A 20,354-nucleotide genomic window follows, 5' to 3' on the forward strand; every position below is an offset into this window, starting at 1 on the left:
ATCCATCCACTCATCAGCCCATCCATGCATCCGTTTGTCCACACAACCACCCATCCATCCATCCACCTCAACCATCTGTGTTCATTCAACCATCCATTCATTTGTTCATCCATTCATCTGTTAACCATCTGTCCACCCACTCATCCATCCTTCCATCCATCCATCCATCCATCCATCCATCCATCCATCCATCCATCCATCCATCCATCCATCCATCCATCCATCCATTAATCCTCCCTCCCTGACAATGAATCATGTTAATTATATTTTTTTCCTGTCTGTTTTCTTTCTCTAGCTAAAGCGGAGTTGTCCTACCTGAACTCCACCATGGGTGTCTCTGCCCCCCACCTGTACTACTCCTGCCCAAAGGGTGCGACGGCCAGACTGGCGTGTGCCCTGAACGTTACTGGCGGCACTCATCTGAAACACCACTGGCTTTTCACACCTCACAGTGACCAACACTGCAAAGCAGGGATGATGCCGCGCAACATATCGCACTTCCTTCACCACAACAACCACATCCAGCAGTTAGGGCTGAAGTTTGGATACTCGAAGGACGACATGTGGGTGACTCTGTTGAACATCACGCACGCCGACGAGGGGCGCTACTGCTGCTTACTCCTGGACATCAACAAGCAGCACAACCACGGGTCGGCTCTGAAGTTCCACAGCCACATTGTTCTTCAAGTGACGCAATGTAAGAACGCACAATAAAGCACCGCAAGCTCATAGAACGTCACTAACAAACCAATCACTGATTGGCACATGAGATTGATCGATATGATTTACATGTTTTTCCAGCAAAAAATGGATCTCAGAATTGTACCATCTGGGCTCCCTCACCACCTGCAGGTATGAAAACGCTCCCAGGTCTTAACCAGAGGTAAATAACCGGCAGGTTATTCTGGGGATTTAATTCCCTTTCTCTATGTTGCTTCCTTTAGGCTCGGTGCCCGTGGCCTTGGCTTTAACAGCCTGCATCTTGGCTCTGCTCTCTCTGCCGGTGATTCTGGTGCTCGTCTACAAACAGAGACAGAACACCAGGTCCAGACGTACGTATTAAATTCATAACTTTTTTTTTCCACAAGCTGCTTCCCGTAGTGTTAGTCTGAGGTGTGCTTCCTGTCAGAGAGCGGTATTAACTGTACTCAAAGTTAGGAAGCACATTCACACTCCTGTTGCTCACAATGGCCCATTTCCTGTTTCCTGTCTCCCAGGTGCGCAGGAGCTCGTGAAGATGGACAGGTAGGTTTTCCCACAGTCGGTCATTTCATTGATCTCAAACAGAAACATTAAAGCAACCTCAGAAAAATAAAAACACAATGTATTCACTGATGTGACAAGATGTCCAACAGGTCATTTACCAAAACAGCTTGTTAGATTAGAAACACTAAAAGGAACAGTTTGGTGGCCGATACTGGACAAGCTGAAACTAAAGCTGATATAAGCAAAAATTTAGCTGAACGCTTACAAAAACAGATCAACAAAAGCTATAAGAAACAAAACACTCAAAGCTAAAAGTGGTAAAAGAACAGCTAAAATGATCAAAAGAGCAGCTAAAAGTAGCAAAAGAACAGCTACAATAAAATTGTAGCGAAGGGGTAGCTAAAATTTAAAAGTAGCAAAACTGTAGCTAAAAGCTCAAAGCACAGGAAGGCTAACTAAGAGTATCAAAATAACAGCTAAAACTGTTAAAAGGCCAGCTAAACGTAGGAAAAAGACGTCTCAAAATAAAAGCACAGCTACAGTATGTAAAGGTTACAACATTAACAAAAAGCTAAAATTAGCAAAAGGACAGCTAAATATAACAAAAGAACAGCTAAGGTCTAGTAGTAGCAAAGGGCTAGCTAAAAACTAAAATGAGTTAAACTGTAGCTAAAAGTATCAAAACATTAGAAAGTAGAAGACTAGCTATAATTAGCAAAAGGCTGGCTGAAATAACTACAGCTGTATCTGTTTTTGAGGGAATTTACGAGATAATTCTAAGGAGAATATATTTATAAATTAAACCAAAAGTTTTAGAAAGTATGAAGGTTACAAAATACAAAAGTCGTAGCAGCCATCTCCTGAATGAGCCGAATATTTTGGTATATGAACAGCTAAAGCAGCACCAAGCATGCAGAAGTTGTTAGATTGAAAAAATAAAATATAGAAAACTAAAAATCCAGAAAATAAAAGTGAATTCTGACGCTGTGTCACTCTAACGGTTTATAAATCTCAATTTAGACACTTTAGAGTTTAGAAACGGAGCACCGAGCCGTTTTCAAGGTTTCTCATCTTTTGTGTTTCGTAGCGAGGATCAGGGCCACGATAATCCCGTGTTCCTCGGTGGATCGCCGCCCGTAAAGACCCGCACCGTGTCTCAGATCATGACCAGGCAGTCCTCTGGGACTGGACACCACCTGTTGTCTGACCCGGGGACGCCCCTGTCTCCAGATCACGGAGACGTTTTCTTCCCATCTGAAGGTAAGACGCAAGTAAAACGTCTGTGGGAATAACTCGTCTGATGCGACACGATGTGCGACCGGGGACGTTGGTGCGAATCTCTGAAACAGCTGATGATCTCAAAATGATAAACAGGCAGGGGGTTGTTCAGACATTTTTAAGTCGGGTTCTGTGGAAGGATTGTTACCAGTGTTTCCCCTACCAGTATAAAAGCAGGGTGCCCCGCCCCGTCAACAACGACAACAAAAAAGGAATACGAGCACACTGAAAATGGAACCGATCTAGAGGAAGAACTGGTACCCGTCCTGATTTGTGGGTTTCAGTACTTCTCTGTTTGGAGGTCTGTTTCTTTCCGTTGCCTCCATGGGATTTCCTGCCTCTCTCAGTACTTTTCCACAGTCAGCCTTCGCTCCACACTTCGGCCCCGCCCACTTTCACCTGTTCCTTTGTCGTCATTAAGCCAGGTATCTCCATTCTCCTCATCAGGCCCAGTCCATTTAGTCTCCCGGCCTTCACCTTTCCTGCAGTCTGGCATTGTGGCGTCCACGCCCAGTCCAGGCCCCCTTCACGCTTCGTCCCCTGGTTTTTGTTGTCGTCGCTGCCACAGCCTTCGTTTTTTCCTTTTTATTTTCCTAATGAATCTTTACGTTTATTTCTCCTTTGTGTTCATCTGCTTTCATGGGTTTGACGCTGGAAAACCAGTTTGGAGTAGTTTCATCTTGATCGGACTAAAGACATCCGAGGTAAAACGAGGAGATCAGAGTGACGTTACTGAAGCAGCTCCTGAATCTCACAGCAGCCCACGCTAATGCAACTTGAAGCTTCGACTCTGCTGTCAGTCGTTTACATGGATTTCTGTGGAAATTTGAGCAGCTAGTTGCAGCACTTTCCGCAGGACGTTGGCCATTTTTCTGCTGGAATAACTGCGTAAACTCTTACATTAGATCACGCCTGTTATTCACCAAGTTGGACCGAAGCAGCTTTAACTCATCTGACAATCCAGATGTTAAACAAGCAGTCTTAATGTCCAAATAAATGATCTATTTTAGTGTTTTTGTCTTTAAAACAACAGCGGAATGCTCCAGAACGTGTCTGTGGAGATCTGATGCAGTAAAAAGCCAAATCAGTCGAGTCGTAACGAGTCGAAACCAACAGTGGATTTAGAGAAGTGGGAACCTGACCCGTTCCACGTCCATTTGTTACTCAAGTTATGAACAGCAGTACTTGCAGCAACACGTAGGTGAATTACACAAGAACACAGACCCATATTTCAAAATATACACAAGAGATGCAATCAAGAAAAAAACAACTTTGTTTCTGCTAAAACTAACTAAAACGTGATAATAAAAAATGCACATTCACTCCACGAACATCCTGACAGGACAGATAAAGAGACTTTAACTTCCCACGATCCTCCTCCTCGGAGCCGTTCTCCAACTTGGACTGACCGAAAACTGAAACTAAATGTTTTTCCATCAAATCCTGGCCTGTGCAGACATTCCAGACATGCTGGCGTAGATTACCCAGCTTCCTTACTGCACGATCTTCGACGTCAGGAACCTGACAGAAAAAAAACTGTTTCAATGCAAGTAGCATTCCTTGAAAGAATCCATATCACTAGGCCCGTCGCGATAAACAATAAATCAATTACTCGCATGATAAATGAAAATTATCGACCTCGTTTTATCGACTTTGTTTCTTCGTCTCTCTCTTTCTACTGAAGACACTGGATGACAAAAGGCTCAACTCTTCACTGACCCCTCCTTTTCTCGTTTCTCTTTAAATCTGTTTTAACCGTACAAAATCATGTTTTTTTGATCGTTAAAAGCAGCTAAGCTACGAGCTAAGCTAACAGGCCGACCTCGAGAAAAAACCTCCGTCTTGTCGAAGCTCCAAAATTCACAGTTGAAACTCGTTCCTTCGTGTAAAAAGTTGTTTTTCTCTGCTAAAAGAAGCTGAGAACTTGTTTACTGTTTTTTTTATTAAAAGCTTTGTGTGAAAAATGCTAAAGAGCTCAAACCACACCGAGCGTCCGCCATTTTGAGAACTGAAAAGAGACAGCCCATGTCATGTCAAGGGGCCTCCCTCCCTTTTTTCCATAAAGAGACATGCTGCTCACTCCCTCACTATCCATCCTTCGGTTCGAACAGTCTTAAACTCCCATCCGGTGGTTGAAAAAAAGATACTAAACACAAAACAAATTAAACATTTCTTCTTAAATTTGACAATAATTACTAATTATTGTCAAATTTCAAACAATATTATCGTTAATCGCAATATTTTCTGAGCCAATTAATCGCCCAGCAAAATTTATCGTGACAAGCCTACAGATCACCTGCCTCTTTGCATCAAAACGTTTTCAGCAGAGGTTTTCGGGTGTAACCCCCCCCTGCAGGGGTGTGAAATACTCTGCAGGTGTAAAGTCGCACATGTGCACTCCAGGTGGCTACAATCAACAAGTTACAATAAATGACAGACAGCAGAGAGGGTTTTGTGTGTGTGTGTGTGTGTGTGTGTGTTACTCACCCTTTTCAGCATGCAGGAGCAAATCAACAACACCCTCGGTCCAAAGGGGCGTTCGTGTATTCACCAGTTTGGACAGAACTGTGATCGTGTGGACACTGCATGCAGCTGAGCCTCGTGTCAGGGTTGCCAGATAAACATAAATACATTTTTGAATCCCCTCCTTTTCTGTGCACGTGTACCAAACACAACACACACCTCTTCTAACAACGCCCTCACTCAGGTTGGATCAAAATACAAACGTTTTCAAGTGACAGTTCTGTAGTTCATCTTTTTTTATCTGGCAACCCTGCCTGGCATGGAAACTGCTGCAGATTTGTGTAAACAAGTGTTTTTAATTTTTATTTAATCCCCAACGTTTCCAGAGGTCGTTCTTGTACCAACGGGGCCTCAGACTATGTGTTGGAGATCAGGGTCAGCTACTACCACACCGAATCTTAACAGAGTTAAACGAGTTTAAATGTTTAATTTTTATTAGTTGGCGGTGGCAGCCATGTTGAATCGGTTTGGCTTCATTAATTACTTTCTGCCTTTCGGTGGCGGGTGACAACAATAGATCGAATCGTTTAAAAAAATCTAAAACTTTTTAAAAAAAACTTTTGGTTGGTAGATGTTTGTGTCCAGGCGTGGGTCTCGTTTCCTCTTGTGGTCCACAGATGTTCTGTAGAACCAGCTGTTTTTTTCTGTCCGAGGTTTATGCGAACAAGAAGCTGCACTTCATCTTTCCTCTTCATCTTTCTGCACAACTTCCCTGTTGTCTTTAAACGTGTTGCAACGCTGGCTCAGCCCTTTTTAAGTTCTGCTTTAAAAACCAATTTTCAGCTGAACTCGTTTTCCATCGTGGATTTTGGTCTTTTCCAAAAATGAGTTGAGTTGGTCAGTTTTGAGCAGGGAGTGCCTTCAGATGTTATTTTTCTCATCCGTCACAAAGTTGTGAAACTTCCCATCGTTTCTCTGCTCTCACAGATGTTTTTCTCTTCCAGACCCCATCCCAGAGTCTCCAGATCTGCTGCAGATTTAAATCAGATTCTTCACTCAAACTCTCCGTCTCAGCAGCAACACTGTCCTAACCAGCTGTCTCTTAAGAACCGTACAAAGATCTACCCCGACCGGCGCCTGGACCCTACGTGGTCCGGAGCACCGGACAGAGAAGACCTGCATTTCTTATGGATTCAGATCCTGTTTCCACCCAGAACAAGCGGAGGGCAGAAGTGGATTCAGGTCTTGTGGTTTCTGAACACAACAGCACCTCCTATTGTAAAAAAATTGCAAGTTAAAAGCAACAGATTTGAATTTTTCTACGTTTCAGTTCTTGGTCCTTGTAGGTTTGGTTGGTTGGAGTTGGTGAGAACTCGAATCATGTAAAGATGCCACTGTAGAGCCCGTGCAGTGATGTCATCAAGACTTTCTTCCACCGTGTATTGAGTTTTTAGGTACACATACTTGGACAGCGAGATCTTTTCAGGCAAAGTCCGAAGGAAGGGACGCAGTAGGACTGAGACCTAAAGTTTGACGTCGTTAGGCAGGACACTCGGTTCTGATGACAGGACGGGGCGCTCTGCTCTGCTTGTATAAGGGTAGGGGAGACACTGCGTGGTAAAGGAGGACTATCAATCTAACAAATGATCGTTAGTGCCCTGATGGCCACTTGCTATTCACAGAGGGCTGTGTCCTAACCAAATTGCTTAATGTATATTCAGTTACCTAAGTGGATTAAGTACAGGTATTGCAGATTATATCAATTTATTGCTACTCTAAAATATCTTAAAACCAGTGTGAGGGTTCTCAGTTTCCTGCTGTGAGGCTCGGAGGTTCACAGACTTCAGGTTTGAATTTGAGACACGGTTAAATAATTTAAGACACTTTCTCTCTAAATAGTCGCAGAATCACTGCGAGAGTCTCAAACCCCTCTCCATGTAGTTTCTGTAATTCTGCAGCTCCTGGACTGGACTGGAACTCCTGCACAGCAGCTCTCATGACCTAAACATCACAAGCTTCGACCCTCCAGGTCTGAAGGTCCCGCCGATGATGAATAATAATCGTAGCATCGTCGGACCCGGCTCACCTGAAATCCACCCGGACCTCCGCGCTCATTCGTCAACATTAGAACAGCAGGTTCGGTTCGTTTGTTCAGCCCTTTGCAGAGCACAAGGTTAATATTTTGCTGATTTTAGGGGTAAACTTCAGCCTTTTAACAGGAAGCTTGCTGAACGACATCAAGGATGACTTGTTTTTCTTGTGGCACGCTGCATGGGCTCTATCAGTAATCATGAATGTAGCACCGAGTTAAAGGTCAAAACTCATCCTGTGTGACGCTGCAAACATCACAGGAGCCTCCATTATTAACGGTTTCTACTGAGCGGCATCATGTTGCCGTTTGCAGGATTATTATTATTTGTTTTTCTTTCTTTCCCGTTTTGTCTTCGCTACCTCAGATCCAGTTTGCACCTTTCTTCTTAGTACTCCTTCTTGTACTTTCAGCACCGCACAGAAGCCTTAAAACTGCTGAAGAACGTTTCTAACGACCGTTTCAAGGGGGTGATTCGTCGTCCTGTGTAGAGTTTATTACGAGTAAATGTAGCATGACGGACGCCGTAAAGGCCTTTCATCACGGCCGTTGCAACACCTTGGATTTCATCAGTAATGCCCGTTACTGTCAGGGCTCAGTCTTTGTTCATGTGTGCAGCGAGGTCCGATAAGAAGAAGAAAAATAAACGATTGAAAGTATCGATCAGGGGGGTCACAGTTACTGAAAGCCAAAAGCTCAGGGACTGAACATCCAGCAGTTATTCTCAGTAAGTTCAAAGTTTTATGGTTTAAAATCTAGTTTTCTTTAAAAATGAACCCACTGGTGGACCAGCTGAGCTCACCTGTGGGCCTGATTTGGCCCATGGGCCGCCAGTTGAACAGCACTGGTGTAGAGAAACCGTTTTGAATCATCACCCAAAGATCTCAGAACGCTCCAGATGTCCCGGTAAGAAGCTGCGGTGCCGATTTAACAGTCCAGATGTGACTGTGCTCTGCTGGTTTCGCTGTGGGCGCTCGGTGGAAATCATGTCGTGAATGATGCGCAGCAGGTGCAGAGGACGGGGTGTCCCCTTCATGCATGGTTTGTTTTTAAATAAGAGATTTATATGTTTATGTGAGTGTGTCTCCTGATGGCTCTGAATGTATGTTTGATTTCTAATCAATTTACAGCTTTATGAAATAATTTGTGCTTGAGCTGAAACGTGTTTATATTTGTGCATGCTCACTGGAGCGCACTCTTTGTTGTTTTTAATGTTTCATATTGTAAAAAAAAAAGGTTAAAAATATATCTGAAGCATGTGTGTTCTGGATGTTAATCTAGCTTGTATAATAAAACTCTCAAACCTCAAAGTTTTCTGTCTCGCCTCTGAAATCATCAAACTTTTACAACTAATATTATATTTTGACCGAATGCGCCTAAAACTAACACGAGGACGAGCTGCTGTCCAGGGAGCCGTCACGCGCAGGACAACGCTGTGCATCCTTCAGAGGGCGCACCCCCGACAGATCCTGGCACCGACGAGAGAAAAGACAACATTCTTCATCACCGGAGCCCGGGAGAGAAACGAGACCGGTAGCTGCTTCTGCACACTTGCATCGACGATATTACACGTTTCTGAGACCGAAGACCGTTTTGACAAAGAATACCTCCATTTATCCACACGTTTACAAAGTTTTTACACATTTTCCAAGGAGAAGGAGCCCTGGTCTGTGATTCACTTGTGGATTTCCTGTTGACACACGAGGTGCTTCCTGCGCCCTCGCAGCCAGTCGGTTTTACACACGTCTGCAAGACGCACTGAGTTTTTGTGTGACCTCCAGAAGTTTTTAAAACGTCTGTTTTACATCTGTACCAAGCTGTGGTTTAATAAGTGATGGAACAAGTGTCCATGTTCTTAGACTGAATTTACATAATGTGATATAATAAAGTTAAGAATAAAAATCACTTAAACATCAGTAACAGCAATGCGACCTGCGTTACTGCAGGGTTAAACGATGGAACAACACAGAAGGGCTCAAAGAATAAATATAAGGACTGAGAAATGGTATTTAGAATTAATTTCTGAATGAATGATTTAATTTCAAAGTTTGGGATGGAGGGTGGAATGTGACAAAATTAAATAAGAAGATGGAACTATTATCTTATTTAATAATACATAATTAAATTTATCTTTTAATTATTCAAGACATCATTAAATCATTAAATACACAATTAATTAATCAAATGTCCCAATAAATAAATAAATGTACCTTTTAAATAATGACACTGAATAAAGAAATGTAATTTTAAATAATTTATTTTAAATACATTTGATTATTTCAATGTGACTTAACTAATTAATTGTGCATTTATTTATTTAACTATATCTTTAATGATATAATCGAGTAATTAAATGATAAATTTAATTATTATCAGATGCAAATTAAATCAGAATATCTGCAAACCATTATGCCAACATGTAAAATTTGCTTACAAATAAAGCCTGCAACCTTCAGTGGACTGTCTAAATGAAATTAATTAATGGATAAATTCTAATTTATTTCACCATAATTAAAACAAAAGGCAAGACAGGGCCCAGAACAGAGCCTTGAGGTACTCCACCCGTTAGAGGAGCTGCAGCTAGCCTGAAATAAAAAGCACCTGTGTCAAATAACCACCAGTTTCTGTAATATTCCACAGATCACGCCAAGGGACGGGGACGCTAAGATCTGCAGTGTCTAAAAGTCACAAAACTGCTGAGTTTTAAGAATCAGCAGTTAAAAGATGATTAAAACCCTTAAATGAGCCGTTTTAGTACAACGGTATTACCCAAAACCTAACTGAAACATTTTGTCATTTCAAAATTGGCCTAAAACTGGACAAAACAAAAAATGTCTAAACTTCTAAAATAAGCATGAAAACAAAAATGAGTGGAATTTTGCTTGAAAATAAAGTAAGCTAAGAAAACAAACAAAAAAAAAACAGAAAGCCTAATAATATAACTTGTATAACTCTGCTTCAACTTGATCATTTTAACCCTAAAATAAAGACGTTTTCTCGCAGAAGGGTTGCAGACCGGTTGATTCTTACCGACAGAGGCGGCGTGCCGTCGTCTTCCACGACCACAATCAGCCGATACTCTTGCTGGCGCTCCCGGTCAGGTGGCGACGGTCGAGTCACTATCTCTCCGGTCATGCGGTCCATGCGGAAGGTCAGGTCCTGGTTTCCAGCAGTGATGTAGTAGAACAGCATGGCGTTGGAACCGATGTCTTTGTCAGTGGCCACCACACGAAGAACCGACGTGCCGCCTCCGACGTTCTGCAAAATTCATTCAAAATCATCAGCTGTCAATGGGAGAATAAAAGAAAGTCATTCCGGGGTGGTTAAATATCAATATTCAACTGAAAACTGCCCACGTGGGGATTGTTGTTGCAAACCTAAAGGCTTGCTTAATAAAATAATTAGTGTGGACACATTCTCACCTCATTGACGCTGGCGTTGTAGCCTCTGGGGCTTTCAATAACAGGTGGATTATCGTTAACGTCCAGGATGTTGACGGTGAGAGCGTGATCTGTGTATCGGGGAGGCGAGCCGTTGTCGGTGGCACGCACCTGCAACAAGACGTTCATATCAAAGGAAAGCGCCAAAGAGCACAGCGGCCAAAAATAATAAAAACATAAAATTGGCACGCTTCTTTGATGCTTGGTTAGCAAAGCTGACGCTAAACTGAAATTCTTCAACAAATATTTAATTCTTCTTCTAAGTGTTCTTCTAAATATTTTATATACGTGATTACAGTTCATAAAAAATGACTGATTAACCTAAAGGGATGGTGTGATGACAAGAGCTGAATGACTGCTGAACTAAAGCTAATAGCTAAAGCTAGGCAGAACACTAGCCAAGAGCTAAAAGTACCAAAATACTATCAAAAAGGCGATATGAAGTCTAGCAAAAGACTAGCCAAATGCTAAAAGGAACTAAAGGCTAACTAAAAGTTAGAAGCAGGAAGAATGCTAGCTAAAAGTTGTAGAATACTAGCTAAATGTAGCAGAAGGCAAACTAAAAGCTAACCATAGGAAAAGGCTGCCTGAAGCTAAAAGTAAAAGAGGCGAGCTAAAAGAATAAAAAGGTTAGCTAAAATTTTCAAAAGAAGCCTGAAGTAACAATGTGCTGGCTAAAACCAGAAAATGGCTACCTAAAAGCTAAAAGTAGCAACAGGCTAGTTGGAAGTAGCAGAACAGTAGCTAAAAGGTAAAAGCAACAAATTTGGTAGCTAAAAGATTAATAATAAGACAAAAGCAGAGCCAGTAGCTGAAGCACATTTCAAGAGACCCAACTTTCTCAATTAGCTGGAGATAATGTATTTCTATGTGGAAGATATTTGTAAATATTTTAAAAAGTATAAATGTTATAAAAACCGAAGTTCACGGCACCCATCTCCTGAATGAATTGATGCAAAAACAGCTGAACCCCCCCCAAAAAAAAAATAATTAAATTGGGTTTGTGCTGAATGAGCTGTGGTCTAGGTGTAGAATGTAAAAGTGTTATGAAGCCAGAAAAACATCTTGTTCGAGGTGTCACAAGTACAGATGTGTGATGTGTGCACCAGACCTTCAGCAGATAGCGGTCTACAGACTCTCTGTCCAGAGGAGCGTTGACGAAAACCTCCCCGTAACTGTAGTTCACCGTGTTGATCTTGAAAACATCCTGCATGTTTCCAGCCACCAGAGTGAAATTCACCTGAAGAGAAACCACAGATAACACGTAAAAAAAAAAGAAGAAAAAAAAAGAATGAGAGCAGACACTGACAGACTGAGTACTTCATACAATAAAAAAATGATTCAGTCTGGAACGCTGATCAAAACTTTACTCCAAAAACTAACAAGAAAACAACAAACTATTACACATCAATCTATAGCAATGACCCAGACAAGCCAAGGTTATACAGCAAAGACAATGTATAAACTTTGACCTTCATAAGTGACCTTCATTTTAGAGCTGGGGTAATAAAAAGTGTACAAGACGCTCCGTCTAGTGATGAAGCATATGCGTATGAAGTTTTGTTAAATTATCTTGAGCGTATCAGAAGTTATGGACGGGACAAAAGAGAGTCAAAGGACAAACGGACAGAGACCATACCATGGTACAATGACCGGCGTATAATGAAAATGAACGTTGAAGCTTGAAACAAGATCTTGGCTCATCTGCTGAGTAGGTTTAACTGCGTCTCCCATCTCCATTTCTCCTCACCAGTCCATTTAATCCAGCGTCTTGGTCTCTGGCCAGCATCACTGCCACCCTCGTCCCCATGGCTGTGTTTTCTGGAACGCTCACCGACGTTTCAGAGGTAATGTCAAACTCTGGACTGTTGTCGTTTTCATCCAGGATGGTGACCGATACCTGCGAGGTGGCAAAAATCATCTAGCTAACAACAGGCTGAAACGTACCTTTTAAAATATGCAAAACAACCAATAACAGTAGTAAACTGCAGATAAATGTATTTTGTTGGGCTCATGTTCTTACCTTCTGCAGATCCAAAGAAAGATGCAATTAAAAGAGGAACGCCTTTAAATTTCTACAACAAAATAAAATATAACATATGAAATAATATACAAAACCAATTAGGCCCTTTTCAAAGTGGATGACAACCTCAGTACGATCCAAAAGAAAAATCTAGGCGAGGTCTTTAGGGGTATATTAAGAACACAGTGCACTTCCCATATATGCAATACAGCGCAATTGGTCAACACTGGTTTTGAGCATGCACAATGTTTTTAGCAAGGTTCTGGTGGTTTGAAATCATAACTTCTTCTTATTAGGATCCTTTTTTCCAAGCGAGGTGGCAGCATATCCATAATTTGGGGCTAAAACACTGGTGTGGCTTGGTCATCAAGGATTCACAGCAGCACCGACTCCACTGGCCTCATGCCTTGGCTACAACGATGATTGTGACAATGTGTGGAAACAACTGAGCTCATAATTTGTGGTAGTAGCATTTTGTGGATGTTAAAAACTATAAAGAAAACTTCTTTCGTGAGCACTAACAGTGCACAAGGGTTATGATTGCCTTCACACTAAAGGGGGTTTTCCAAATTTGCCATGATTCAGTCACATTCTAATAGGTTGTGAAGAGCGTAACAGGGTTGTTATCCAGTGCGAGAGACCTCAGGGTTAAAATAACAAAACCTAAAAAGAGTTTTCATACCACTGTAGAGTCCTTTTTAGGTCCTCCATCATCAGCGACGACTGTCAGGGTGTACAGAGCCCCCTTTTCTCTGTCCAGCAGGCCTGTGACTGTGATGCGGCCCTGAAAAACACCATGTTTACCTTGGTTTCATCCGAGATTCACAGTGTGACAAACGGAAAGCTTCACAAGTATCAAACAAACTCATCTCTCATTTATCAAAGGAATCAAACGACTTCAAAGAACACAAGCCCTTTGATCAGAATATAGCTGTAAAGCAACAAGATTGTTGCCTTAAATCAAAGAAAAAGGGAGAGGCTGCTGAACCGAAGAGCAAGAAATGGACGAGTCGCATTAGACAGAAGATAGTCACTGGAAGAAAGACGGAGAGTAATGGTACATGTATTTGTACCATGAAGTTTGGTATAAATGTTTTAGATGGGTACTACATGGCAGGTACTTTACATGGTGAATACAAAAGTTATAGGTGATCACTGCTCGTTTTTTGAATCTGACTCTAGAAGGGGACACACATTTTATTTAACCGAATGTTGCCAAGAGAAGCTAAGGAAGATTTTATCTATACACTCCGAGAAAGCCTTTTGCTATTTTCATCTTTTAGCCTGTTTTTGTAACTTTTAGCTAGCATTTTGAGGTAACATTTTGCTACTTTTAGTTTCAAGCTAGTATATTTTTAAGTTTAAACACCATTTAGCTACTTTAATGTAGCAATTTACTACTATTAGCATTAAGCTAAAATTTTACTCTATAGTTAGCATTCTACTATTTCTAACCAGTGTTTTGCTGCTTTCAGCTAATGTTTTGATACTTTTAGCTTTTGGCTAGCTTGCACTTTACTACTTTTAGCTGGTCTGCATCATTGAGATTTTAGCAAATTTGGCAACTTTTAATCAGCATTTTGATGTTTAAAGTGTATAGCTCATGCTTTCAAATTTTAGCTAATTGCTACCTTTAGATTTATGGTAACATTTAGCTACTTTAGCCTATTGTTCTTTTAGCTTCCGGATAGTATTTTGCTACTTTTGCTCGTATGCAACATTTATCCATCTATCCATCCATCCTCCACTTGTTCTAAAGTCAGGTCTCGGGGGCAGCATCTTGAGCAGGGAGGTCCAGACATCTCTTTCCACCGCCATCTCTTCCAGCTCCTCTGTGAGGACTCCAAGGTGTTCCCAGGTCAACCAAGAGATATAGTCCTTCCAGCCTGTCCTGGGTCTTTCCTGGGGTCTCCTCCCAGTTGGATATGCCTGAAGCACCTCCCGAGGGCGACACCCAGGGAGTAGAGTTACATTCAGGCCTAAAAAATATTTGACCCGGACTGAACCTGTATCATTTTTTCCGAGCCCGACCCGAAATCGAACAATTAATAATAGAGCTAATTAAATTAGCTAATGACTTTAATGACATTGTGGTAGTCAAAATGCTCCTCGGTGGCAGGGCGCCAGGGGTGAACAAGATTGACCTCGAGATGATGAAGGCTCTGGATGTTGTGGGCTGTCATGACATCTCTTTAATGTCACATGGAGGACTGGGACCTGTGGAGTGGCAGACCTGGGTGATGGTTCCCATTTTTAACGAGGGGAACCAGAGAGTGTGTTCCAACTTTTGTGGGATCACACTTCTTGCCCTCCCCGGGAAAGTTTACTCCAGGGGGTTGGAAGGGAGGCTCCTTTCCAACAATTGTTGAACCTGAGATTCAGGAGGAACAGTGTGGCTTCTACCCTAGTCATGGAACAGTGGACCAGATCTTGACCAGATCTTTACCCTTGCAGAGTTGCTAAGGGGATTATTGGAGTTTGCCTCTCCAGTCTACATGTATTTTGTGGATCTTGAGTAGGGTTATGACTGTGTTCCTTGAGGTATTCCGAGTGGGGTGCTGCAGGAGTATAAGATAGAACTTTATTGATCCCACAGGAAATTGTTGAAGGTGAATGGGGTGCTCGAGTTGCTTTTAAGGGGTAACCGATTCTTGTAGAACCAAAGCAGGAGCTGTATCTGCATTATTGGAAAAGGGGAGTGCTTCCTTCACAGGGTGGCCAGGCTCAGCCTTAGAAATAGGGTGAGGAGCTCCGTCATCTGGGGGGAGCTTGAAGTGGAACTGCTGCTCCTCCACATCAAAAGGAGTCAGCTACTGGGGTTTAGGCATCTGATTAGGACGTCTCATGGACGCCTCCCTTTAGGGGTTTTCTGGGCACGCCCCACTGGTAGGAGGTCCCAGGGAAAACCCAGGAATTACTGGAGGGAATCTCTGGCCTGGGAACACCTTGGGGTTTCCTAGGACCAGATAGAAAGTGTTGCTGGAGAGAGGAATGTGTGGGTTTCTCTCCTGGACCTGTGGCCTCCATTACTTGACTTCGGATAAACGGTAGAAGATGAAGATGAATTGTATTGAACCCATACTAATACGTGCCACTATTCAAGGTGTGTATTGAATCTTTACCCCCTAAAACAAACACTACAGAGGTATGCACATTGTGTTCATACGATCGTCGACATTTATGCTGCTGCTTCCTTACTCACCGTAACACTATCAATCTTGAAGAGAGCCAGAGCAGCGGGCGACGTGTCGGGGTCAAAGCGATAGGTCATCTGGTTCAGGTTATCAGCTGACTTGGCCTGCACTTGAACCACCTCGGTCCCCGTGGCAATGTTTTCTTTAATGGAAGTCTCATAGCTGGTGGACAAGAAGGCCACAGCCTCATCCAGTTCGTTCAGCAGCGTGACGTAGACGGTGCAGAAGACTTGGTGGAACGGTGGCGCCTGATCAGTCGCCGAGATGTTCATGAGGTAGCTGGTCTTTGTCTCGTAGTCCAAGTAGTCCACAGTGGTGATCAGACCGGTGCTCGCATCCACTTCGAACTTACGGTCCGAGCCCGACACGATGGCGTAGGCAACAGCTCCACCATCACCTAGACGGGAAGTCGTAAGAGAAAAAGTATTCTGTCCAACTTTAATCGAAGTTTAGAATGATGATCGGGGCTTTATTTGAAAATTTATACAAACTACAGGTAAAAGTTCTGTGACCATGTTTTTTCTTTCTTTTTAAACACAGCTTTCAACACTTTTATTGGTTAAGCTGTTTATTGTAGTTCCAGGCCCGCTCTGATCGTTACTGCACCAGATCTTCCACATAGAGTCTAAACAACAACTTAAACCATGGGAAGTGACTAGAGGAAGTTCAAACCGTGAAAGAAGTACAACTTAAATGTCAGCTACAGTGATTGTAATGTTTACAACACACCTAAGAGACACAAGATAAATAAACAGGAGGCAAAACAAACTTATAAAACAGAACCAGGTAGTGGTAAAGGTGATCATCTTGAAGCTGATGAAAATTATAAATGGCAAAATAAATATGTCTAACCTGGACACCGTGTCAGACATATTTATTGTTGGGATAAAACCTGGAACGAGAACTGAAACAAGACCCTTCGCTCGATGCCTCCAACAGATCAGACTTGGGACTCACCAGTGTCCGGGTCGGTGGCACGCACCACAATCACAGACGTGCCGATACCAGCCGTCTCTTTGAGGCCCAAACGGTTGTACTGTTGCTGTGTAAAAACTGGCACCTCATCGTTGGCATCGTTGACATAAATGATCACCTGACGGAGAAGATGGTAACATGTCAACACATGGTCCAACTCAAGAGTCTGTTTACAGGAACCGAATCTTGATCCAGATTTTCACACCAGCTTGTATAACCCCAATTTAAAAAATTTTGTTCCATTGTGGTAAAAAAATAAAACAAAACTAATAATTGGCTAATCTTACAAAACTATATTCTATTCACAACGGGACATAGTAAACATATCAAATGTTGAAACTAAGAGATTGTACATTTATTGGAAAATAAAAATGAGGTAAATGAGTTTGATCAAAAAAGTTGTTTCAGGTTCATGTAATCGTCTGTATCACGTTTTAGTATCAGAACAACCCAGGGTACCATTAGAGAACCAGAAGACCAACAACAGTTGATGTAAAAGGTACTTGATGTTTATTTATTTTATTTTTTTTTACAGTTGTGAGTTTCCAGGAACATGAGGTGCAGGAGAGAAGACATGGTGATGGAGTTGATGATATCGTTTGTAGTCCGGAGTTATGATTCGAGTCTTACTTCGTTAACAGGCAGGGAGGGGAGACCAGGGTCCAGGGTGAAGGAGGTGACCAAGGTCATCAAGTCAGTAAAGTATGTACATGGAGATTCACTTTGGCTGGACATAGTACCAGGAATGGACAACGTTCCAGCAGTCTTACTGGTCCAAACAGTACTGGTAGCTCTCATCAGCTGACTGGAGATGGCTGTGGTTAACAAGCTCTGCCCTGCCACTCAGGAACCGCAAGAAAACTGTGAGGTGGTGGGGAAACCCCAGAGTCCCCACACTGTGAAGCATCCCCTCTTCTTTTAACAACAGTCTGCAAACGTCCAGGAACTGAGGAGGCCGGTTGTTGGGAGCTATTAAAATAATTTCCATCCATCCTGGTCTGATGGAGGACTCTAGCTGTTCAACAGTTCTGGATGGAGCAGGTGTGGTTCTAATATATATAATTTGCTATATTTACTATTCCTTTCCAGATGTAAACTCTCCATTCCTGAGGCACTAATGTACCCCTATACCATCAGAGACGCAAGGTTAACTGTGTGCTGATACCAGGCTGGATGCTTCCTCTCCTCTTTTGTATGGAGGACGTGGTGTCCATGGTTTCCAAACAGAACTTTGGATTTGGACCTGACTGACCTCAGAACAGTTCTGAACTTCACCTCAGTCCACTTGAAACGAGCTCTGGTCCAAAGAAGACAGCAGCGGTTCTGGATGGTGTTCACATCTGGCGGCTTCTTTGTCTGATAGAGCTTTAAGCAGCATCTGTGGATGAGCTGTGTTTACAGATAATCTGTGGAAGAGTTCCTGAGCCCAGAACAGAACCAGACCTGGTTTTAATGCAGGGTCCTCTGAGGGCCCAAAGATCACGACTGTCCAATATTGATCTTCAGCCTCGTCCTTGGAGTTTATAGATTTCTACAGATTCTTCTAATCTGTTGATCAGATTATGAATTGGAGATGATGGAGATTAAAGTCTTCACAAGTTCTACTCCATTTTAATTTCTTGCAGGCTGGTGAACCTCCGCCCATCTTTACTTCTGAGACATTCAGCCTCTAAAATGTCTTTTCACACCCAGTCCTCTTGTTCATATGTTGAAAATTAACATAATTAAATGTAAAATGATCCTCCAGCTCTTTCTTGTTTGTGCCACTTTCTTTTACGGGCTTTTGTTGGCTCTGGACCAAAACTGTTCCCATCAAATTAGGAATCAGCTTTTTTAAAATCTTACAAATGATACAACTGTTTTACATTTGTTATGTTTACTGTGTTTATAAGACTTGCAAACAACTGCATTCTGGGCTTTTTATTTTATTTATTTTATTTTACACAAGGTCCCAGCCTTTTCAGAACGAGTGTGTGTGAGATTAAAACACTTGTTGGCCTCGGTCCATGTCCTCACCCTGACGGAGCTGCGCATGCTGCTCTCATCACTGTTGTAGCCCTCCACCTCCAGCACGTGGGAGCTGCTGGTTTCTCTGTCCAGGGCCCGGACGCCTCTCGCTATGAGCCCCGTCAGTCTGTCTATGCTGAACTGGTTGTTGTTGTTCCCTGCGTGCACAAATAAAAACACGTAGCCACACACAGACAAAGTGAAGGGACAATTCAGGAGACATCTGTAACAAAACAGCCAATAATAAAAAAAAAAAAACCAAGAAAAAACTTAAACCCAGAGATTATCAGCCCAATCTCTGGGTTCAGATGATCTGACAGACACAGTTTCTGACAGCATGACAGTACGCACAAATCATCTAATCAAACTTTAAACTTTCTAAATCAGGAGACTTATCTGACTAAAGGGGGCTCTTGACATTTATTTAAAAGCTGAACAACAGTCTTGTAATTTCCAATTAATGGCAACAATATTCTAAAACAAGGGTGTCCAGATGTTTTCATCTCCTTTTAAAATGACCAAGTCAAAGTGATCTACCTCCTGTTTACACAGAACAACCTCTGGAAACTTTAGTGTTTTTTCTATGTTTATTGGGGGTAATAAAAAAAGAGAGCGGGTTTATACGAAAACGCTGTAGTTTGAATGTCAGTCGGGTTGCCAGATAAGACAGTATGAACTATAGTACTGTGGCTTTAAAACTATACTATTTTGACCTAAACTGTCACATATGCTGAGTAAAGATATTCTAAGATGAGGTGTGTGTTGTGTTTGTTGAGCATGCGCACAGAAAGGAGGGGTAAATAAAACATTTTACATTTATCTGGCAACACTCGTGCATGCAGCATCTGCATGACAGTTAGTCCAAACTGGTGAACACACCAACGTCTCTTTGGAGCCTGGATTTTATTAGTTTTGCTCCTACAAGCTGAAAAACAGTGAGCAGCACAAAAACACTCTGCTCTCTGACATTTATTATAACTGTTGTTATATTTATTATAACTGTTGTTACATTTATTATAACTGTTACGTTTATTATAACTGTTGTTACATTTATTATAACTGTTGTTACATTTATTATAACTGTTGTTATATTTATTATAACTGTTGTTATATTTATTATAACTGTTGTTATATTTATTACAACTGCTATATTTGTTATAACTGTTGTTACATTTATTATAACTGTTGTTACATTTATTATAACTGTTGTTATATTTATTATAACTGTTATATTTATTACAACTGTTATATTTGTTATAACTGTTGTTATATTTATTACAACTGTTACATTTGTTATAACTGTTGTATTTATTATAATTGTTATTTGTTATAACTGTTGTTATATTTGTTATAACTGTTGTTATATTGTTATAACTGTTATATTTATTATAACTGTTATATTTATTATAACTGTTATATTTATTATAACTGTTGTTATATTTATTATAACTGTTGTTATATTTATTATAACTGTTGTTATATTTATTATAACTGTTATATTTATTACAACTGTTATATTTGTTATAACTGTTGTTATATTTATTACAACTGTTATATTTGTTATAACTGTTATATTTATTATAATTGTTATTTGTTATAACTGTTGTTATATTTGTTATAACTGTTGTTGTATTGTTATAACTGTTGTTACATTTATTATAACTGTTATATTTATTATA

General features: G+C 41.3%; 2 protein-coding genes across 2 annotated transcripts in view; one reads left to right on the forward strand and one right to left on the reverse strand.

The window, feature by feature from the left end:
• Window positions 1-6,696, forward strand: part of vsir (V-set immunoregulatory receptor) — a 16,646-nt gene extending 9,950 nt beyond the window's left edge. The window contains exons 2-7 of the mRNA XM_037677982.1: window positions 296-697; window positions 802-852; window positions 945-1,052; window positions 1,218-1,245; window positions 2,294-2,466; window positions 5,952-6,696. Of these exons, the coding sequence (XP_037533910.1) occupies window positions 296-697; window positions 802-852; window positions 945-1,052; window positions 1,218-1,245; window positions 2,294-2,466; window positions 5,952-5,989 (800 nt within the window). The 3' untranslated portion in view covers window positions 5,990-6,696. The remainder of the gene's footprint in view (window positions 1-295; window positions 698-801; window positions 853-944; window positions 1,053-1,217; window positions 1,246-2,293; window positions 2,467-5,951) is intronic.
• Window positions 1-20,354, reverse strand: part of cdh23 (cadherin-related 23) — a 275,500-nt gene that overhangs the window by 47,624 nt on the left and 207,522 nt on the right. The window contains exons 28-36 of the mRNA XM_037677972.1: window positions 18,685-18,833; window positions 16,651-16,786; window positions 15,702-16,090; window positions 13,182-13,283; window positions 12,500-12,502; window positions 12,227-12,376; window positions 11,588-11,716; window positions 10,459-10,587; window positions 10,067-10,294 (exon numbers count right to left, since the gene is read on the reverse strand). Of these exons, the coding sequence (XP_037533900.1) occupies window positions 10,067-10,294; window positions 10,459-10,587; window positions 11,588-11,716; window positions 12,227-12,376; window positions 12,500-12,502; window positions 13,182-13,283; window positions 15,702-16,090; window positions 16,651-16,786; window positions 18,685-18,833 (1,415 nt within the window). The remainder of the gene's footprint in view (window positions 1-10,066; window positions 10,295-10,458; window positions 10,588-11,587; window positions 11,717-12,226; window positions 12,377-12,499; window positions 12,503-13,181; window positions 13,284-15,701; window positions 16,091-16,650; window positions 16,787-18,684; window positions 18,834-20,354) is intronic.

This window comes from Nematolebias whitei, chromosome 1 (genome assembly GCF_014905685.2).
Source record: "Nematolebias whitei isolate Nwh7 chromosome 1, NemWhi1, whole genome shotgun sequence".
In the NCBI taxonomy this organism is placed as follows: domain Eukaryota; kingdom Metazoa; phylum Chordata; class Actinopteri; order Cyprinodontiformes; family Rivulidae; genus Nematolebias; species Nematolebias whitei.